Source organism: Chlorocebus sabaeus, chromosome 21 (genome assembly GCF_047675955.1).
Source record: "Chlorocebus sabaeus isolate Y175 chromosome 21, mChlSab1.0.hap1, whole genome shotgun sequence".
Taxonomy (NCBI): Eukaryota; Metazoa; Chordata; class Mammalia; order Primates; family Cercopithecidae; genus Chlorocebus; species Chlorocebus sabaeus.
Window position 1 is genome coordinate 89210790 of NC_132924.1, and position 22745 is coordinate 89233534.

Below are 22745 nucleotides of genomic sequence, written 5' to 3' on the forward strand. Positions count from 1 at the left end.
TACCTCAATTTTATTTTTATAATTTATACATAATCTATAATTACTTTTCTATAATTGGCACAGTGATAATTCCAGATAAAACTCACTGAATTTCTATTTCCATCCTTGCCAATGATACACACACAATGTAATGGTGAGAGAGTTGGGAGGGAAGAATGGGAGAAAGGCAGAAGTTGACAGTTAAAAAAAAAATGTTTCCAGATGGTTTTCTTAGTGTCATCTCTGCAACCTCATCAAATAAGGGTCCAAAATTTATGTTACAACATTTGTTTGATGCCTTATTTAAATTGCTTTACTGGACATTTTCCATCTGTTAAGCTCTCTGAAAGAAACAAAATTGCCTTGTCATAGCTAGACCTCGTGTTCCTGTACACTTACAGAGGGCAAACTTTGCAGGGGCCCACAACTTTCAAGGTGATTTGGGAAAATGACACAGAAAAGTTTTACATCAACTGAAAAGAAAAATGCGCAACTCATTTTGGTAATTTCAGTTTTAATTCTTAATAGGATAAAGGAAAAATGCACATTATAAATCAATGCTCTGTGTTGACAAATAATCAAGCAAGCAGAGTTGTAAGTATTGGCTAAAATGAATTTTGGATATTTTTAGCTACCAAATTTCTAGAGGCAAGGTAGACATACAACTGGACCTGAATATCTGCATTATTGGGGAATTTTTGTTTGTTTGTTTTATATTGTTTTGTTATTTTTAAAAGTAGGTGTCAAATTATGTCACCTGCTGTCTGGGCAATGTTATTTTTTGACATAACCACAAATTGAAGAAAATGGACCGCTCTTTTTCCTTACTCAACATGCTCTGCTTCCAGCCCCAAACATCTTTGAGAAGTTATTTAGATTCATGAGCAATGCCTCTGTCCCCAACAGGCTAAGACATTAGGCAGGTCCCTGCACCTCTGGAGTCCTCAGTTCCCCGCAAAATGAGGAAGCTAGACTAAGTAATCTTAGGCTCCCTTCCGGACCCACCAATCTGAAGGTATCAGAAGCAATTGCTCCTGAATTGGGGCATGAAATGAGTTCAGCTCTGGTGCACCAATGTGATGACTCTGCGTCATCAAAGCCTGAGCACGCGATAGGCCTAGCACCATTTCACACAGCACAAAGGGCAACCCTCTACTTCCAAAGGAATAACACCTGTTTCTGAAGTGATTCACATCATCTTTACTTTTGAACAACCCAATGCTCAGGAAACAATCTAAGAATCTTCACTGACGTTAGGGATGTAATATGCGGTTCCTTGACAGTATTTGGGATTTTGGAGAAAAGCAATCGAGGAAAGGGCATCTCCACAACGCAATAGTGAATTTAGTGCCCAAGGTCCATCACAGGAATGCCTAACGATCCCTACAATCTCTCTCTTTCTCTTTTTCTTTTTTTTTTTTTCTCTCTTTGCTCTGAAAATAAACTGAGAAGTTAGTTTGAAAATAAACTGAGAAGTTGGGATACCTATTCCCCTTGACCCAGATAAAAAGTCCTGGGCAAACACAGGTACAAATTGCCAAAATGGAAAAAGTTCTGCTCTATCTTCAGCTAGAGAGAGGCTGGATCCCAGCTCTTTAGAAGCGGCCCGTGGACGCCCAGAGTATCCTCCGGGGACCAGGTCAGGGTCCCCGAGCTTGCCCCGCAGGGCGCCGCCCCGGACGCGGCCCCGCCCTTCACCTTGCCAGCGCCGAGCTCGGGCCGCGAAGGTGCGTGCGGCGCTCGGTGATTGGCGGCGGCCCGGGGCTGCCCGGCTGCCATTGGCTGCCGGGCCCTCTTTGTTCCCGGGTCCCTGCCGCAGGCCGGCTGCGGCGGACTGGGCGGCGGAAGTTCGACGGCGCCGGTCGAGTGGCTGCTGGGCGGCGGCGTGGGAGTTCCGCAGGTTTCCCGTGTCCGCAGCGGAACCGGAGGCCAGCTGAGCCCGGCTGTGGGATCCCGGACTGGAGGAGGAGGGGACCCATAGGACGCATAAACATGGACCTGGAAAACAAAGTGAAGAAGGTAGGGGGGTGCCCAGGGGGCGCTCGTGGCGGGCAGCGGCTGCTTCACCTGCGCGGGTCGAGCGGTGCGCGGCGGCCGGAGGTGCCGAGGCGGGTGGGGCTTGCGGGCCGCCCGGCGTGAACCCGGCTCTGGGTCTGCGGTGTACCGGGCCCAGAGACCCGGCCCCTTGGGTAGAGTAGGTGCCCGCCGGCCCCGCCAGCTCCCCAAACTTGAGAGCGACAAAATTGGAAGCGCGAGCGAGGGCGGGCGCGGGGCTCTTCTCTCCCGTCTTACGGAGTCCCAGCGGTTGGAGGTGTTGGAAACTTTACTTAAGATGTTTCAGCTCTGCCTGTGCCTCCTCAAAAGGACGAGCTTAGGGCGAGTGCGGGCGAGACCGTGACACTTCCTGGCTCAGGAAGTTCAACTTCATTAAGCCTTTGTGGTTTGGGGCTCTGTTGTGCTTTGACAGCTCTGACCTCCTCCCTTCCAGCTGGGCTGCCTGGGGCGCTATAAAATGAGTGTTGATTTAATGCACTGCCTTCGCACCCGTGCTGGTGATAACTTCTAATGTGATTTTTTTTTTTTTTTTTTGGTCATTCATCACTTGTCTACCGAAGCACTGCCTCCCTCTTAGGGAATTATCTGTCAAAGCGCGCATTCTCCCTGTTTGGCAGGGAGTCCCAAAGGGCAGTTGTCACCAGCGTCTCAGCGCAGGGAGACATTTCCAGCCTGGCTGCTGCCTCGCAGGCATTGGAACCGATGGCCTTACCTGAGCCACTCCCGGGTTATGCGGAGCCTGGTGTCGCCTGGGAGAAAAGGGTGGGGACCAGACTGTGACTCAGAAGGAATGCTGATGTCACATTCGAGTGAATTGCCCTGTGCGAAAGTTCTCCTCGTTCCAGGGGATTTGCTCATATTTTACTTTGTGGTAAATTTAAGCTAGCTGTCCCTTATCGGATAGGGAAGTTTTGCAGAGAGAGGAAGGGAAAAATAAAAGTTTGTTTTTTCTCTTACTCATGGTTCCTAATATTCTTGTTTTATCTTCTAAACACAAAGTTTCTGACTTGAGCATTAATTCTATTTTATGCCCAGAATTGGATTTTTGAAAATGGATAGAAAGTATTGTGTTAGGACTGCAGAGTTTTCGGTTAGGAAGCTATTGACCAATAAAAACTTGAAATGAGAAAACAGTTTTTTTTCATTCCTTAGGACTAAAATTCTCAGGCACTCAAAAAGGTATCCAGGAACAGAAAAACATAAATTGTTGAGAGTAGCGTGATGGCATTCTATTCTCTTTCCATTTGGTTTCTTCCTTTTTTTCATTTAAGTAACTGATATTTTTGGTTAATCTTGCTTGTCATGGGGGAAAAGCGGGGAAAGCATTTTTCTCGCTTAGCTTTCTGTTGATGAATACTACATTCATTTAGTTTTCAAGTGGGTAAGAGCTACTTAGTTTAGTACTTGTCTAAAACTTGAGGGGTCTTGTCCTTGCTTTTAAGTATTTGAAGACAACTTTGTCAAAGTAAACATATTTTGGGCTGGCCAGGAAGAACAGGTGAAGCACAGGATTTTTAGGGTAATGACCCTATTCTGTATGATACTATAAAATGGCGGATACATGTAATTATACCTTAAAATCCATAGAATGTAGAACAACGAGAGTAAACCCTAATGTAAACTATGTATGTTGGGGATAATGATGTGTCAATGTGTTTCATCACTTGTGACAAATGTACAGCACTGATAACGGGATGTTGGTAGTCCGGGAGGCTGCTTGGAGATGGGGAGGCATGGGGGAGGTACATAGGAACTTCGAATTTTCTGCTCAATTTTGCTGTGAAGCTAAAAAATGCTTTATAAAACAAAGTCCGTTTAATAGGGAAGGAAAAATCAGATATTTTTGAAGCTTTTTGAGACAAGGAGTAATTCTGAGGGAAAAAAGTTCAAAGTTAAAAATTGTATGTGCTTGCAAAGGAAAAATGCAGACGTTGTTTATAAACAATTTCCTTAGAGTTTGAAAATGTGGATTATGATAAATAATGCCCTTGACATATGGTATAGTTTTCCTCCTTTATCCCCCACTTTACTTTTAAAAGTTATGTTTTCAACCAAGAATCTTAACTTCCTCTAATTCTCCTCCTCTCTGCCTCTACCACCCCAAAAAGAATTCCGTAAATTAAAGGTTTTAGAGAGAATCCCATGGTACAACAAATCCCTGTTTCACTACGTTGTCTTCACTGATGATTCTTAGAACAGAATCCTCACCTGGTAAATTGGAAGCTATTAAAAAACTGCAAAGATGTCCTATTTGTCTCCAGTTTGTGTGGGTCCCTTAATAGATTTGATGTTCTAACAAAAAGTTTCCCAGTACAAAAGTTTGGAAATCTCAGGAATGTATTTCACAATCTTGGCCATACTCTCAAAAAGAAATTTACGTTCCTTTTAGCAATTGTTTTCTAACACATCCAAAGAAGGAAATATTACAAGACTAACTGATTTACCAGCACAGTCTTCTTACCCTATTTTGGCACCTAGTTTTCAAGTCTCCTTTCTTTTTGACTCAGTTATACAAGAAAATTAATAGTTTGAATGTACCTTGAGAAAAGGCAGATTAAAAGTTGGAACAAAGACACAACCATTTAAATACAACTAATATGACTTCTGTTTTAAGATGTGTGACATTTTTTTCCTTCCAAAACTTTTACATTGTTGATTTCATGAAGAATTTCTTCCAGACAGATGAAAAGCATTATTTTTCCACATTAACATTTCATGTAAAAAGAACTAAAGAGGATTGTCTTTATTAAGCAGTGATTGAGATAGATGATACTGTTATAAAATTCTTGGCTTGTAAAAAGAAAGCTTATCCACATCAGTTGTACAGATTGGGATTAATTACCAGTTAAAACCCACCATCACAAAGACAAAGGGTTTTTATAATTAGATTTTGCTATATTTTGTTTTGTTTGAAGTAAGCGAGCTGTTGCTAGGATGTGAGAGCTGGTTTGGTTATACAAACTTTTTGTTTTAATAATACTTTAGAACAGAATTTGATTCTGTGTCCTTGCCCTGTCTTCTGAGTTACACATCTAGACCTCTTTCTTATTGTTTAAGTCTCTTGTTAATTGGCTTTGTGTCAGTATGATCCATGTCTGCTTGGGAAAAACAGTGGACTTTGAGAAGGAGAAACAGTCTCATTTTGTGGTAAATGGTAAATCATGGCCAACAGCCAGCTGTTTTCCTCTTTCCATTCTGTGTTACTCTCCCATGAGAATTACTTTTTTCAATTAAGAACATACCAACAGAGAAAGAGAACTTCAGTAGTTTCCCTTTTACTGCCTGGAATTGCTGCAGGGCTTTATTTTACCGTGTTCATTTTTTGTCTCCTCTCTAACGCCTTTATTTTGATTAATCCTAATATTTTGCATACTTTTCTTAAGACTCTTATTTCTTTAATTTTACTTTTTTAAAATGTGGTGCATTTTAAAGATTACGTGTTACTAAAAATCCCCTTTCTCTGTATCCAAACTTGTTTTCAAAACCTTTGTCATTAGCCAAAAAAGCATAGTGAAACCAAGTGAATACTATTGGAAAAAGGACTGAACTACAGAGATTATTTCCATTGGAAATTAGAATGAGTTATTTGCCTGAGGTGGCCCCTGGTTGAAGGGGAAAAGGCAATATATGGTGACCTGGATGCTCAAAACTACAATTGGATTCAAGACTTGAAGCCACTCTTGCTGCAAGAATCATTGGCAAGGCTGAGGGTAAAGGTAGGGCAGGACACATCCAGGGCTTTGCTTTAGAGGTGTTCTGCCTCTCAGAACAAGTGCAGAAGAAAATGAGTGGTCCTTGGCTGGGCTTTTATAAAACTGTTCTCCCCATGGTGTGATTCATTACATTGGTAGAATATGAAAAGTCCCTTTCTCTTAATTGTCCTGAATATTGGTTGGAGAAAAAACTATAGTAGGTTTTCTATTGATTCTGTTCCTTTATGCTGCCCTATGAAGTAGAAGTAGGAATTTATATGTCTACTGGCTATTACCTGTGTTCCATCAACTCACACCATGACTTTGCTTGTGCATGCCCATACTCTATCTACAGTTCTAAATTTTTTCCATCCTTCAAGGACCAACCCCTCACGCTGCACACTCCTCTAGGAAATCTTTCTCTATGCTGCCACCTAGATGAAAAATATTTTCTTCTTTTCGCCTGAATTCCCAAAACATGTATTGGTAACACTTAGGACACTAATCACTCTCCACCTCTGGATTATACTTACCTGTTGTATGTTTCACCTTCTTACCTTGCTTACAAACTTCTTGAGAGATGAATCCATATCCTGTTATAGTTGCATGGTTATTTTGTTTGCTGTTCAAAGCAACCTTAGGAAGTAGGCCTTAGCCCCACTTTCAGGATGAAGAAACTAAAGTTTAGATAGTGTAATCTGAAACCTTTCTATAGAGAACTTTACTATGAACTTCAACCATAATCTGAAGAAGCCATACTCCTTTCATCATGTCGACTAGCCCGAGTCTTATGTTCTTCATCTTGCTCACTACATATATGTGGAATGGTAACTGTTATAAAAAGAGAAATAAAATAAGATACATTTCAACACTTTCACTCATGTTTTAAAGGAATTATATTTGAGAAAATGGTTTATATTCCAATAAAATCACCATCCTACTAGTTTCTGTATATTGTTTCTACTTTATCCATGTTGTATGTATTCCCTTTAGTGTGAGTTGCCATTGACATTCTTTGGGCAGAGGCAAAGTATACAAAAGTAAAAGTTTGTGAAAAGGAATTTCTGGGAAACTTCTACAGTCAAAGAAATAGCATAAACTCCAATAATACTCTCTACCTGTCTTCTAAGTTTCTTCCAGCTTCCTGACTTTTGGTGTGAGCCAATGATTAAGCTGTCTCCTAACTATGTAAAATGGCCCTGGGTAACAGTGACGCTGTATTTGGCTCTCTGTTTTGTTAAGTTTGACCAATGGCATCTGGAACTATAAAGGGATACTCATGGACTTTTCTCCCTGTTGAGCTCTGCAGTTGATAGAAAGCCTTACACATAGCATGAGTAGGCTACACCTCTTTTCCCTAGTAGGAAGGTGTTCAGAGTACCTCTGGAGTGACAGTCCAGACAGCTAAGAATAGAGCAGCTAAAAAGAAACAACAAACAAACAAACAAAACCTCATAATATTGGGAGGAGAACTATTTTTTTGTTTTAATTTCCCGTTCTTCATGCAGAAACATTTCTTGTGAATCTGAGAAGCTGTGCAAAACACCACAATGATCAAATATTTCATGAGGCTCTCATGGAGCTCCAGCATGACATCCAGCATTATGAGCATGGGATCAACATCATAGCTCATCAGTGTGCGACACGAGTTACCAAGAGGGGCCTTCTTAGTGGAAAGAGAGTGATAAATTGCTAACATGGAAGCTACTTCCTGTGTTCTTTTTCTGAGAACTAGAAGAAGGAATACAAGTTGGCCCCATGCTAATGTGTATATACCTTTTTTACATACCAGTCACCAAAGTGTGTTTAGAAATCAGGAAAGGTCAGTAAGTCTCCAGTATATATAAACATCTATAGTGTATGGAAATGTCTTCCATAATATATCAGTTTTCTCACTTCCATTTATCAGTATAATATATTTAAAGTTGCCCTAAGCTGAGAGTTGGTAGATCCAAGTCCACTGTTTTTTGTGATGCTGACCACTTTGGCTATCAATTTCTATTTATATAAAAATCAGTAGGGGAACCAGATGATTTCTGAGACTTCTGCAAGTCCTGTGACTCTTTGATCATAGAAAATAATATCAGTAGTCTACCACATGTAATGATCCACAGTGCTTTAAAATCACACAAAGAACATATAAATATTTGTGTAAATAAATACATAAAGGAGATGGCATAGTTTAAATGTTAGTGAATTCCATGAAGACCCTATAGATTGAACCAAATAATTTTTTTCCACAAATCTTAGCTTGTTTCAACTTGTTTGTACTTAATTTTCATAATACTTGTGGAGGTATTTGAAGATATTAGGTTAAGTTTAATTAATTTAAATCTGTAGTATAAGGCTCTGAAGGCTGTAATAGTGTGGGTCCCATAAGTCTAGGAGTGATATATTACTTACCTTGGTATTTAATTATGGGAAAATGAAAAATAATGGAGTGTTTATTTTCTTTAAAAGTTATCTCTCTCAAAATAAGGCTGTTAAAAATTTTTAAAAAAATTTTTAAAAAGAAAAAAAACCTATGTGAGTGCTTTTTTACATACCATGCACTGTTCTAGACTCTGGGATTATAGTAGTGAACAAGAATGACACTGAACTTAAGCTTATGTCATAGAATTACGCTATTACAAGTGATGATAGAGCAATGTAAATGTTGAAAGTAAGCACAACTGGGATTATACCCATCAGTGAACTCTTTATAGGTTAGCAGTACCTACATTTCTAACACAGTCAGCCAGCAATTTTGGTGGTGATCCCTGGGCTTGATTCTTGGTTTTGCAGACTTTGTAATTAGGGGTTCTTATTTCAGTTGTTTTAAGTAATGGCAAATGTAAAAGAAATGGGAAAGCAGCTTTTATGTATTAGAATGTGAAAAAGATTATGAATGCATAAAGCTATACAAATAGACTTACACCTATAATATACACAAACTGTAAGTCTTCTCCCGGATTACAGATGCATTACAAAAGAGTCATTCTTGGATTTCCTGTTTGCAGTCATAGCTAATTTTTGTTTGGTAACTACTGCCATGGTAACCAAAATTATGATTTTAAAAGAATTGTTTATTAAATCATTAATATACAGGAAATTGTTTTACTTTTTACAAGGTGGTGGTATCCAGGGAAATTATATTATTAATTATGAAATCAACTTTTTCTAGGAGAGGAAGATAAGGAAACAAAAGACTAATCAAAAACATTTCAAAACCACAGATTTTCAGGATTTTAAAGAAAAATAATTTGGTCATTGATAACTTCACCACTGTTCTTTGAGTAAATATCCATGTTTAAAAATTGCCTCAAACACTATTAGAGGATTAAATTTAGAAGTTATGCTTTTCAACTAGTCAACTACAATCTTTGGCTCTCCTACAAAAGATCTGCAGTTTAGCGTGGTTTTGTCGATTTTCTGTTCTAAGCGCCCTGTCGGCCTAACATTCTAGTTAGTAATGGGGAATTCGAGCAGTAAGGGTGTGCATGACTATAATTTTCTAAGTATCACTGCATTTATTTTGGTCAAATTCAAAAAAGTAAAAGAGCGTAGTTTGGAATTGCCAATTTCTCTGTTCCTTAGTCTCTGTTAGAATGGTGGGGAGTCTGCTCAGATTTGAGCATGGCTTAAAGTGGGAGAGCTTTATTAGAAGCCAGCCAGTGGGGATTGCTGAGATCTCGTCTGCTGAATAACAGCAAAGTTACTACTGTGTAAATATACTTAATCTGAAATGCTGAATTATCCTCAAACCATGAGTGATTCAACTTGTGTTTATCATTGTGACATTCTGGCCACTGTGAAAAGCTGTAAACAGGAGTTTCAGGGTGTTCAATGCATAGCTTATCTGAGCAGCGAGCCTGGCAGAAAAGATGGGCTTTCAGCCCAGCAGAAATGCCTTGATATGGAGTCCATTAATGCATCTCTAGCCACAGTGAACTTTTCCTTTGCCTTGTTTGATGATAAAGTGATATCATGTTTCATTGAAAAATGACCATGTAGATGTTAGGTGGATTTTTGTTTTTATATGAGTGTAATGTGACAGTCTTAACAGAATGAGTCACAAAGTAAGGATCAAGGATCTGATTTTTCCTTTATGAAATCCTGGCCTACAATAAAAATAACTTGGGGTTAAAAAAAGTTACCGTTTGTTTTTCATAGAGAATATTAAAAGTGCAGTTTAGATTTAAAACTACAGACACTAAACTCCATATCTATCAGTATCACCTCTTGAGCAAAATATGGATGTCAGCTTTGATAGATTTTAAAAAAAAAAGAAAGGAAGGAAGATGAGTGAGCAAGACAGATGTGTAAGTTAACTACAGTGCTAGATAGAATGACATAAGTGCTATAATACACTGTTTTTCTTATCTGGGATAAGAAACCTTTTTGTAAACAAATTTATCATGGGCTGATATTTTTAAAAACATAGTAAAAATTACTAAAACAAAAGACAAATACAGGACCAATTAAAAAATATTAAATGCAAGAGACACAAAATTACTTTAAGTGTATAGTAGTTCCTAATTGCCTACTGTCAGTTTCTCTGCTTATCTCATCACAGACAAGTGACTTACAGTTTGTGAACTGCCACTTTGAGTAGCACAGCAATAATAGAAATACAAACAATGGTTATGAAGTCTCAGAAGCAGAAGTAACTAACTTTAATTGTGTGGGTTGGGATTATTTTATCAAGGAAACACCTCCTATAGAATAAAGAAGCTTTCATTAGGCAAAGAAAGCATTCTATAAAGAGGAAATAGCATGAACCAAAGGTACCTGACTGTGAAAAGTCAGTAAAACCACCATTAACATTTTCAGTTTTGTCTCTCCTAAAATAAAGCTAAAGTAGATGAGCGGCAGTAATTTGTAATTTTTCCACAGTACAGATTTGAATTAAAGAAGTGTATCACTGAGCTAGTATAAGACCCTAGGCCACAGCTGAAGAGTTTCTGATCTCCCTTGACTTGGATGATTATTTAATACATTGTGTCATCTGTTGAGAGAGAGGAGGAAATTTCACAGTAGAGTCTAGCTCATGTAGGCTGATCTGGACTCGGAGCTGTGGACTGGGACCACATTGGTGCTAGGTTTTCATCCTCCTTAGATCAGTGAAGCAAACAGTAAAGGTCATGCCCAACTGAAGGAGCACCTTTTAAGCCTCTTCTTATGCCAAAGCAGTCACATGTCCAGTCCTGAAGTCAAGGAGAGGAGAAATCTAGTCTAGCAACTATGAGGCTGCGGCAGGGATATGATGTTGAATACTATTACGTGGGAATGAAGTATTGGGATCATTACCTCAGTCTACCACGTGTGCTACAGAGGGACAGTTGAATGTAGGGGCTTGAGGATACTTTTCTGAAGATCTTTCATGTATCGAGTATTCTGAGATGATATTCTGTACAGTATCACAGACTACACATGTTTTAAAGCAGGGTAGTTTTTGGTCATTCCGAAAAACTGTAGAGGAGAGTTAACTTTGCAGTATCCCTTACTTGATTTTTAGGGTGTCCATTTTTCAATCTAGTCACTCTTCTGTTAGCTTTGAAACATAGACCTCTCCAAATTCATTCCATCCAGGTCATGTGACTTCCGTGTTACATGAAGAAATGTAAAACTCATTTATTTGGGAAATGGCAAGTTGCCTAAAGTTTTGAAGGGGAATTACAAAATATTACCTTTTATATACGGCAACATATGGAAAATATATTTTGTAAACATTCCGATAATATGGGTTAGACTCTATCTATGGTAACGGAATAGAAGGTTATCCCAAGAGAAATAGCAGAATTTAAAGGTAAAAAGAGGAAGGACAGATTTCAGTGGCCTAACTCCACAGCTCTTTTAAGATGTCACCGGTAAACCAGTAGTGATGTTATTCATTGTTACTTTTTCATGGACCAGATGAAATTAAGCCAGAGGATAGAATCATCCTGTGGACCACCGTTGCCCACTTTTCTCTAACAGTTAGGGAATTTAAAGGGAGCAGTGCAGACTTTGACGTTTCCAGACACAGATTTGGATCCCACCTTTGATATTTACTCAGTAGTTTGGCAACAGTTGCTCCTTGGTTTCAGATATCTAATCTGCAAAACATGGATAGTACTTCTTTATTGGATTATTGTGTACTGTAAACATGTAGAACAGTGCCTGACATATAGCAAGTACCTGATCAGTGTTGATTATTAGTATTCTCTATCAGTTTTAAAGGCCCTGGCCTTTATTAGCTGTGTGAATTTGGGAAAGCTACCTAGCCCTGTAGACCTTAGTACCTCATCTGAAATGGGTTTCAACTATCTACCTCACAGGGTTGTAAGGATAATCAAGATGAATATCTTAAAGCACAAAGTATGGTGCCAAAACATAGACAATAAACAAATGTGTCATAATCCTCTTCAAGAAATCCAATCTAGAGGGAAGAAAATCCTGCATAGATCTTCATGCTATTTCACAGACCCCTGAATATATCATCAAGAATTTTATGATGGCATACTCTCAGTAAATTATTGCCACTTGGTGTTTTGTTGGACACAAAGAAATATCCATTTAAAGTTCGATAACTGTGGGATATATTAACTTACTGGATTTAATATATCCTTTTGCTAATTTAAAATTTAATATATTTAATGTATCCTTTTGCTAATTTAAAAATTATTCTGATTTTTATTTTTACAATGAAATTAAAGTTTATAAATATTTCCAGAACTTGAGTACCTACCATGTGCCAATCGCTATGCAAAGGATTCAAGGCTGTGTATATTAGGTTCCCTGAGAAAGCACTTGAGTGAACACTGCAATGTATTGTGGTCCAGTATGGGAAACTGGCATGTTTCCCTGATTGGAATCTTCCTCAGAGTTTCTGAGGTAAATTACAGAAATGGTTACAATTCTTAGCAGCACCTCCCATTAAAAAGTGGAGTCTATTTTCCTTCCCTTTGAATCTGGACTGCTTTCTGACTTACTTGGACCAGTAGAATGTGGTAGAAGTGGTGTGTGAGTCCTAAGCTTGGACCTCAAGAGACCTTGCTTGCTTCTATTGCTCTGTTACAGGTATTTAAATCTTCACAGCCTCCTAAGGTGAAAGCTGTGGAAAGAGTCTTACAGAAGACTGTCCTCACTTGAATTACCCTGATATTCCTCTGTACATATGAAAGAATCAAGAATCAATGTACTGAAACTTCTCTGATTTCATTGGTGGCTTAAGACTGAACCCACTTTCTACTCTAGACGAATCTAATTTTGATTTTTGTGCTTGTTGTTCCATTAAAGTGAAGGAAAATTAAATTAACATGCAACTGCAATTTTATCTTAGTTGTAAATAGGTGGTATATTGCATATTTTGAAAATTGTCTAATTTCCTTGAATCACTAGACAAATTTTAAGTGATGTCTATGTACCTTCTTTAGTAGTATAGTCTAAATATAGAGCAAAAAGTATGGTAATCCAGACTACTTCTCTGATACATCAGAAGTTAAAACATGGGTCAAAAATTAGTTAAGGCTCTTTGATTTATGCAGCACAACATATCAATAAACATAATTCTTTTTTTCCCCCAGAATAAGGGATGGTATGAAAAGGGTATGCAATAAATAAATAAGCAAGCATGAGGACCTGGCAGTAGGGTTCTTACATCTCTCCCTTTCTTTCCTGGTTTCCAAGACCCCTATCCTTGCTGTAAGACTGTGTTTTTGTTCTAAATGCCTGTGAATGCTAATTTGGGGCAAAAGAGAAAAATGAGAAGACTGTCTTTTTCCACCCCCTTTTCTGTTTTCTTTGCTGTCTCTGTTGGGCATTACTCTGTAGATTTCCTTGGATCCTCTTCTGGACAGCCTGCTTCAGTGAAGCCTTCAGCCAATACCATGAGCCTTTTCTTTCATTCTCCAGTCTGTGAAAACACATCTGTACTGCCATCTTTATCTGCATGTGCTCCAGTTAGGTAAAGAATTAGTGGCAATAAATCACTTAATTGTACAGTCACCCTACTTATACCCTCACCCATGCATTATAATGGGTTACCTCTGAAGAAATACTACTACAGCCCTTAGGCATGGCAAGAATGATCACAGTATTCAAGTTTGGGGATAAAGAGCCTTAATTAAGACCTCTCAAAGCAGCTCTCTGTGGGATCCACCCTTTAGAAGCAGCTGTGGAGATAGTGACACAAGACCAAATTAGGAATGGTTGCCATGATCCAGATTCTTTTACGGAACTCCTACAGATGCCTTTTGGAATCAGGTTTTCAAAGTCCCTTTTATAGCAAATAAATAGGAGGTTTTGAGGGCTGTTTATGAACGCATTCCATTGCAGTGTCCTTCAGTGGAGCCAGAGCTCAGCCAATCCTAATTAAGAAGCAATTTCAGCTGCAGTCATAGCTTATTATAATAATTGTGACATTTTTATAGCCCTACATTGTCTTTCTCAAAGTAATGGATTCTGGAGGAGGCCTTTTCTGAGTAGAGTCCACAGAAGAGGTATTCTATTAGTAAGCATTTCAAATGACTTCCTTCATACAGTAGTATAAAAATAATTTGATAGCAGTCTGTTTGAAAAATGTTTATAAGGAACCAGCTTAAACTGAGCAGATGCAATATATTTTCATCAGTTGCTTACCTAAAATAAGTACAAACCATTTTTATTTTTAAAAAGGGGGGCCTAAATTTTGCTCCTAATAATATTGTAAGGTTACATATTAGGATTCAAATAGAGAAGTAGAACTGTGAGGGAAGGAGCTGCTAACTGTAAATACTACATAATTTGAATCAAGTAATTTTGGCTCCTTTTATCACATAGAGGTACTGAAATTTATTTTATTTTACTTAATTCCATCTCCAGGTGGATTTATATAATAGAATTTAAAAGTTTATATAAATCTTTTCCAATTTTTATTCTGTGTTCTTTAAGGACTACTGTGGCATATTATAAAAATTGTGAAAATTTCCTCCCAAATATATTTGGTATTTTAATAATCTGGTTTGCAGCTGTCTTCTGTAACACAAGTGTGTGTGTATGTATGTGTACACAAGTGTGTGTAACTATATATTGAGAAAGAAAATGAGACTTAGAGGCTAAAAATCATATTCTACTCTGTCTTCTGAAAGATCATTTCCTGGTTCTGAGTGAACAACTAACAGATTGAGGGGAACGAGAGTATTTATGAGGAAGGAACAAAGTTCTGCTTTAGATACCCATTGGGTGAAGAGAATTTAAATATTTGAGATGGGCAGAATAAAGAGAAGTGGTAGATAAGCACCCCATATGCCCCTGTTCCCCTTTATAATATGTCTGTCTCATCACAAATCACTTAGTCTTTGAATTTAGAATCAAAACAGAAAATAGGATATAGTAGGCAGCATCTGAGCTGGTTTCCAATTACTCCCACCTACTAGTAGTCACACCCTTACGTATTGCCCTCCCATTGAGTGCAGGCTAACCTGATCAGTTGCCAAAAAATGAAATGTGGCAGAAGCGATGGCATCACTTCTAAGATTAGGGATTACAACTTCTATCTTGTGTGCTCTTGCTCTCTCTGGAATCACTTGCCCTGGGGAGAACCAGCTACCATGTCCTGAGGTACCCATGTGGGTAGGCCCATGTGAGAAATCTTAGAAGTGGGAATCTCCCTTGTCGATCCTTGCAGCCCAGCTGACCCCGATTGCAAACTTGTAAGAGACCCTAAATCTGCCCATCTACTTAAGCCACTTCCAAATTTCTGACCCACAGAAACTCTGACATGATAAATGGTATTTTCAAACCCTAAGTTTTGGGGTAGTTTGCAGCTAATACAAAGGTTGTTCCATTATGAATCTAGAAATTTAGTGATTTGAAAAATATGAAAAGAATATTTTGCTTATTATATTGCCCCTGACTACTGCATAGTGAAAACATCTTACATATAATACAGCAGATAATTTTTAGTACTAGTCATGTCTACATGTTTTGAGTAAACGCCTTTCAACTTTGAAATAGAATTTGTTCATTTGTATTTCTTGCTCATTCTTTTAATTTTTTTTTTTTTTTTCTCTTGCTGTAACATTGAAAGAGACCTGTTTTGCATCAGGACCCTGGAGATTTTTCTTGGCTCTCACCTCATCCTTCTGAGGATCCCATTGTGTGTGAATTTATTACCTTGGGGACTTCCATGTTAGTATAGCTGGTGTGCAGACATTCAGGTTCCTCATAATAAGTCCCAGGTTTGCCTAGGACGGAGGAATTCCTGCCTAGCAAGCAACGAGCAGTCTTTCAGATCAAAATTGATTGTTCTAGAGAAGTTACAGATGAGGAATATTACTCTTTAAATTACTATTTACCTTTGAAGTTTCAGTTTGGAGGGAAAAAAGCAGTGACTTTGTAGTTAAGCGCATAGGGTTTGAGTCAGAAATGCCAAGATGCAAATCTCACTTCTGCCACTTGCTAGCTGGGTAGTCTTAGGCAAATTAATTTCTCCGAGTCTCAGTTTCCTTTTTATGAAATAGAGGTGATAATACTTTTCCAATAGGTTGTTGGGGATTAAATGTGATGGTATATGTGTTTTGGCTGGTGGGTAGTAACATTTTAACAAATGGTGGTTGAGGTGTTTTTACTAACACTTCTACCATCACAACCCTCAGTGCTCATTTTTTAAAGTATAGTTAAAAACACTTCAACGTATCCTGCCAAAACAAAAATTTATTACTGTTTCCTAAAAATATAGCAGGATGTATTTCTGCTCTTCTTCAAATATGATAGCAGGATCTATTTCTGCTCTTCTTCACATATGTTACCGTATTTATTGAGGTATAGATGTTTTGGGTAATCAGCTACAACTTGATTACATCTCAAACTCAAGTAGAGAAATTGTCTTGATGACAGTACCTTTGTCATTAACTTAATACTGTTACTGCCTTAAGAAATGTAGGGACAGATTAAGTAGGAATAGTCTACTTTAATTTGTTAAAGTCCCAGAAAACTTGACCTATTACCTCCAGAATATATTTTACTATAAAATATTTAGGCAGAAAGAACACTTGTTTCCTTTTCATTCCTAACATAATAGTCTATGTGATTATTTACTGCTGTCTGTGAACAAAAAAGATTTCTGACCATTTGGCTTACAGTGGATTTCATAATAGAGATGCATACAGGGCTTCTGGCTTTATGCATCCTAAGCTGAAAAGGTAAGGGGATGTGGAAATGAATCCTAGAATCTGCAGTAAATAGTTTTATTCCTGTTTCCTTATGGATGAGCCGTGTTGACAAGTGAAGACCCTTAATTGATTATTCTATTCTTGAGCTATAATATTTGGTCTTCAGTTAAAAATTCCATTACATTCTATTTTTTTAAACGGATTTAGGAAATAGTGCTTCTTTATCAGTGCTTTCCATTTTATGACCTATCTTTAGGCACTGTTTATTGGTTAAGAGCAGTCATAGCTCTGTCTCAGTTTCTTCATATGGATGAAAATGTGGGTAGTAATAGTATCTCAGACTCTCATAAGATTGTTAGGAGGATAAAATGAGATAATCCATGTAAAATACTTAGAACCGTGCATGGCAGTGTAAGTGCTCAGTAAAAATCAGCTGCTGCTTTTATTATCACCATCCCTTCCAGTGTCTTTTTGTGTGTGTGTAAAAGGCAGTGGAAGTTCCTTGGGGTAAAGATACGTTATGATCAAGATCGTTTGATAATTAAAACAATTAAATAAATAAAACTTTCTAGCACTCCTGTAAATCTCAGACACTGTGGCAGTACTAGCAGTTCAAATCTGAACAAGAAGTTCATAATCTAATGGGGGTAAATTGATGTACACACAATCATAGGATGGTAAGGAAGGATTTGACACCATTTGTGCCAAGGGGATAGTTAAAGAAAAGTATCACAGAGTTTCTGACATTAAAATTGATATGTGGGCCCAATAGAGAGAATGACTTTGGCAGATGGAGAAGAAGAGGAACAGAGATTCAAGCAAAGCGAAAAACTCCCCTTAAACCAGAGAATGGCTGGAGGGGAGTGATGTGAGGAAGGCAAGAGGTGCCAGGCTTTAAAGGATCTTCTTTGCATGCTAAGAAAAGTGAAATTCATTGAACTTATTAAAATCATCTAGCAAGGGGAGTGTTATGATTATCTTTAGGTTTATCAAAATAATTTTGAGAATAGCAATACAACATCATACAAAATGATCAGTTAAGAGAGCGTGGTCTCAGGATGATATGATGTGAGTTTAAACATGAACCCTGGAGTGCAGATGAGGGAGGAGACTGTGTGATTTTTTAGAAAAGAGACACTAGAATTTGGAGCATAATAAACATGCTAGACAAGGACAAGGAGGCCTCTGGGCCCCAGGTTGGGTGACCAAGTGGGTGATGACAACTTTGTCTTCAGTCTTCTTCTCATGTATTTCAGACTTGAGTAACTGAGAGATGGGAAGTTTTTGTTTTTATTAGCAAAGAAAGAGAAATGTAGCAGCTTTACTAGGAATGACTAATTGTAGCTCTTAATCACACTAGTTCTTTGTATTCTTACCTAAGAAAGTTGGCAAACTAATAAAGTGTGCAACTATTTTTATGTTTAAGTTTGGTTATCTGTGTAACCTACACTTTTCATTTTTTTTATATTTATTTATTTATTTATTTACTTTTTGGAGATGGAGTCTCACTTTCTCACCCAGGTTGGAGTGCAGTGGCATGATCTCAGCTCATTGCAGCCTCCACCCCCTGAGTTCAAGCATTCTCCTGCCTCAGCCTCTCGAGTAGCTGGGATTACAGGCACCTACCACTGTGCTCAGCTAATTTTTGTATTTTTTTTAGTAGAGACGGGGTTTCATGATCTTGGCCAGGCTGGTCTTGAACTCTCGACCTCGTGATCCACCCACCTCAGCCTCCCAAAGTGCTGGGATTACAGGCATGAGCCACTGCGTCTGGCCAACCTACACTTTTTTGGTAATGCAAATCTTGTTAGAGATTTGGAAATAGGCAATGAACTAAAAATTTCAAATAATTTTAAATCTTGTATCAGATCTTAATAAAAATACATTCCTTGGGTGGGGGACTTCACAGATCACACTAGATTTCTAAGGGAGCCATTTGCTAAGATGAATTATTTAGATATGTAGTTCCTTTGTCCAGAATATTTATCTGGATGAACAAAAATCTAAAATGCTTCTTTAGGAGTGTAATATGAGTATATATGTGTGTGTATGTACATGCATATGTGTGTGTATATGTGATAGGTAGATAAACATGCATGCACATACACACTGAGAAAGGGGGAGTAGGAGAGAGATATGTATATTTCATATGATCTACCTTCATTCCAATATTATTAAAGAAGTCTTAGTAACACTTGCTTGTTTAGTAACCACATAGGATTCTTTACTCCAGAGGGAATTTGGTTATGAAAACAGCATGAATCAGATGATCTCACCCTGAATACTGCATAATATCTTCCAGATCCAAATTGTCTCCAAATCAATTCAGACCATGTTTGAAATACCAGATGTTCCATACTCTTTTTTTCCTTTCTTTTTTTTTTAAAAAGTATCTGACATGCAATACCTTTTTCTGGGTCAGAAGGGTGACCTGAAATGTTGCCAACCTATTTGACTGCTTAAAATTATGAATATGGATAAATTGATTCCATTCCGTTTTCTTATTCTAAAATAAGCAGGGTATAAAAGAGTGTTTGGAGGCACAGATCATGTGAATATAAATTCAGTTTGTGGAGCCTGCAGTTAAAGATACTTAAGTCCTATTTGTCTGTGATTCCTGTTTCATAGTAAATATTATATAGTCACTTTTATTTTTTTCTTAGGATATTGATAGATATTCCTAAAGCCTGACTATACTTTCTTCCAATATAATCAATCCAAAGGACCTGTTTTCTTGGATGCTGAAGAAAAAAAATTATTCTGTCATATCCTTTTATTGATGCTGACCAGAATGTGTTACTAAAATGATATGAAGTAGACAGCTTTGAGACTTTTGTGCTTATGAAAAGCATGTGTTTTTAGGCACTAAGTGTTGAGTCTGCAGGGAATACCGTATCACATTTGCTGTTGAAATAATTACATGCAGCAGGCCTGAGTTTTATCATTCACAATTTAAGTCTTTTGTTTCCTATGCATACTTTGTAAAACTACTCCACCAAACTGAGTTCCAAGTGATTCTGACTTCTCAGAGTCATTAATATATTAGCTTTTTCAAATAATTATTTTCTATTTAGTGATTAAACTTAGAGCAGTTGACCATGCTGAATAATAACCAAACTAAGAGTTAATCTGACACGATTTGCAATAAAATTAAAAGGTATCTCGGAACCAATCTAGTTTAATTTCTTCATTATCTAGATGAAGCCTGAAGAAGAAAGATCACTTTCAAAATCCCTGAACTCACCAGTGACACTCTGGGACCAGATCGCAGTTTTCCTGACTCTCCTCCAGGGATTTTTCTACATTTTCAAAGTTCTACTCTCCTCTAGGGATCTTTCTACATTTTCAAAGTTCCCCATTAGCTCACTAGTATCTGTAACTATATATATATATTTTATCATTTCCTTAACATTTGGTAATTCTCACAACATACATATGACATACAGGCACACGTATCTTGATTATATTAGTCCAAGGATCTAGATTTCACTTTCTAAACAGCCAGTTTGCCTTAGCTGAGGAGCTGACCCTCTCTGGGCTCCCCTTCCTCCCTACCACTCTCTCTCACATACCCCTGTGTGAACCCTGGGCATCATTAAGTAACACTTTCCTTATTTATATCCCTCGCCAAGAGTTTTCTCCAGCCCAGTCATCTGGGCAGAGACTAACCTACAAGATTTGGATGTTCAAGAATAATAATAGCCTTGGCTCTTCAGGAAAGCAGAAGGACCCTAAGGAGAAGGTGTGGTCTATGCTGAGGGTAAAGAGAAGGGATGAGAAGAATTCTGGGTCCTGGACTTCAGGGAATCTTGAATACAAAGTGAATAATGGAGAGAAATTAGAGAAGCCCTTAAGAGTAGATGGGGTTCCAGATCCTTGAACTGAAACCAAGAGGAGTTGAGGAACCTCAGTTCTTGTGACACTTTGCCCAAAATAGGCCCTAAGAAATTGTGCTTGGGGCAGTTCTGGCTGTGAAACTCCTCTTACCACAGGTTAGAGTCCGTATGCTTTCCTTCATCTGATGCACATTTGACTTATGAAGGGGAGAATAGCAGATGATTAGATGCCTCAGTTGGAGTGGGAACAGAGCAGAAGAAATTTGCCTCACACTGGTAGAGGTATGTCTGCTACCATGCAATTTTATAATATAAATTGGATTTAACAACTGCATTCTAAATTATAATTCAGTCTGAAACTAGGCACATCCTAAACAAGGAAAACACTAGAGTGTGAATCATGTATCTTCTTTCTTGGAGAGGCATTGTGCTTGTTTCCTAACAGAGGGTTGATAAAGGGAATAAAAATATGGAAAAAGTTCTCACCCAATAGTGTGGCATAAGTCAGAGATCTTCTGTGCTGGTGTCAATGAGATTTAAGTTTTGTAGCTGTATACTTGTAGCTATAAAATAAGTTTCTTACTGAAATGTTCTCAGGAAAATAAGTTTATTGCCAGTCTGAAACTCTAATTGATCTAGCTGTTAAAAGTGATTTTGAAAACTTGGTGTCATTTTTGTTTGTGTTTTGTGTGTGTGTGTTTAATTAGGACTGCTTCCATTAGGTTATAGTAGGAGAAAGTGTATCTCATTGCCGTGACCCATTCCACTCTCTTTCACTTACTTGCTGTCTGTGATGTTTAAAAGTTCCCTCACACTTAAGTCTGAGCACATGGGGAAGATGAAAGTGTTTGTGTTTGGAAAGGTAGAGGGACACTTTCTCCAGGCAATCACAAGTCTAACTGGAAAGAGTCCATAAAGAGATGAAGTTGGCCTTCCAGGCAGGGCCCAAGGGCAAAAGAACCCTGGAACAATACTTTCTGGGTTTTCCAGGGCAGCCTACAGAGCCAGTTTCTCAAGTTACTGCTTTTCCCAAGGCCTGGTCTCCTGCTCTCTTTGAGGGCTGCCTGAACTTCTGCTGGCAGAGCTTGAGAGGTGCTCTTGCTTCTCACTGTCCCCTGTTGCCCTGTGGCTTTCCCCTTTACCAGTCTCTCCTATCTCTGAGGATGTCATCCTCTGTTAAGCCAGTAGCCTAAGGCATGGCATTGAATGCTGCAAGAAGTTTAGTTTCTTCCTTGGGAAAATGAAAAGAAAAGGAAAACAAAATAAAATACTCCACCCGCTACAAGGCCAGCCAGCCCTGTCACCCTGCAAGTGCTTTACAGTTTTTTGGCTCTTCCCTTGCCCTCTTCTGCCACAGGCCTTGTGTATGGTGTTTCCTCTTCCCTGAATGCACGTCTCTGAGCCAAATTAGATACTGGTCATCCTTTCCATTGTAATTCATGCACCTCTCCTTCAACAAAGCTTCCCCAGCCTGCCTTATTTAACTTCCTTGTCTTCCTTTTTAAAGCTCTCAGAAAGTCATCTACACTTAGAGATGGTGCAAGAGTGTTTCTGGATTGGTAGTTCTTTTCCTTGGGGCAGAAATTAGCTAGTGACTCTCTTTGAAAGGCAAGAGCTCCCGTTTGACACTCTAGCCATCTGCCCCAAAAGAACAGTAGAGCAGGAGCCAGATGCTGAGTTTTAGGTCTGGTTTGCTGTTGAGTAGCCGTGCAACAGGAGCAAATTCCTCATCCTCTCTTGACTATATTTGCTTGATCTCTTACATGAGGGAGATGCCTAGTCCTGTTCAGAATGAGAATATGTGGGACACTTTAAAAGAGCAGCTGTTCATGAAATACCACCAGCTCTAGTAATTCTAATAAATAAACCGATAGCTATTTTAAGACCATATTGATGTAGAGAGTCAAACTCTGTAAAATTATTTGAAGATCTTATTCTGAGCCAAATATGAGTGATCGATGGTCTATGACACAGCCCTGAGGAGACTCTGAGAACATGTGCCCAAGGTGGTCAGGCTACAACTTGGTTTTATACATATTACAGAGATGCAAGACATCCGTCAATACATG

The 22745-nt window shown here is 38.4% G+C and overlaps 1 protein-coding gene across 2 annotated transcripts in view; it reads left to right on the plus strand.

The window, feature by feature from the left end:
• The first annotated feature begins 1758 nt into the window (after positions 1-1758).
• Positions 1759-22745, plus strand: part of TES (testin LIM domain protein) — a 43874-nt gene continuing 22887 nt past the window's right edge. Inside the window, exon 1 of one of the 2 annotated variants that reach the window (XM_038004454.2) lies at positions 1759-1998. In XM_038004454.2, the coding sequence (XP_037860382.1) occupies positions 1972-1998 (27 nt within the window). In that variant the 5' untranslated portion in view covers positions 1759-1971. The remainder of the gene's footprint in view (positions 1999-22745) is intronic. The other variant, XM_038004455.2, reaches the window with a different exon arrangement.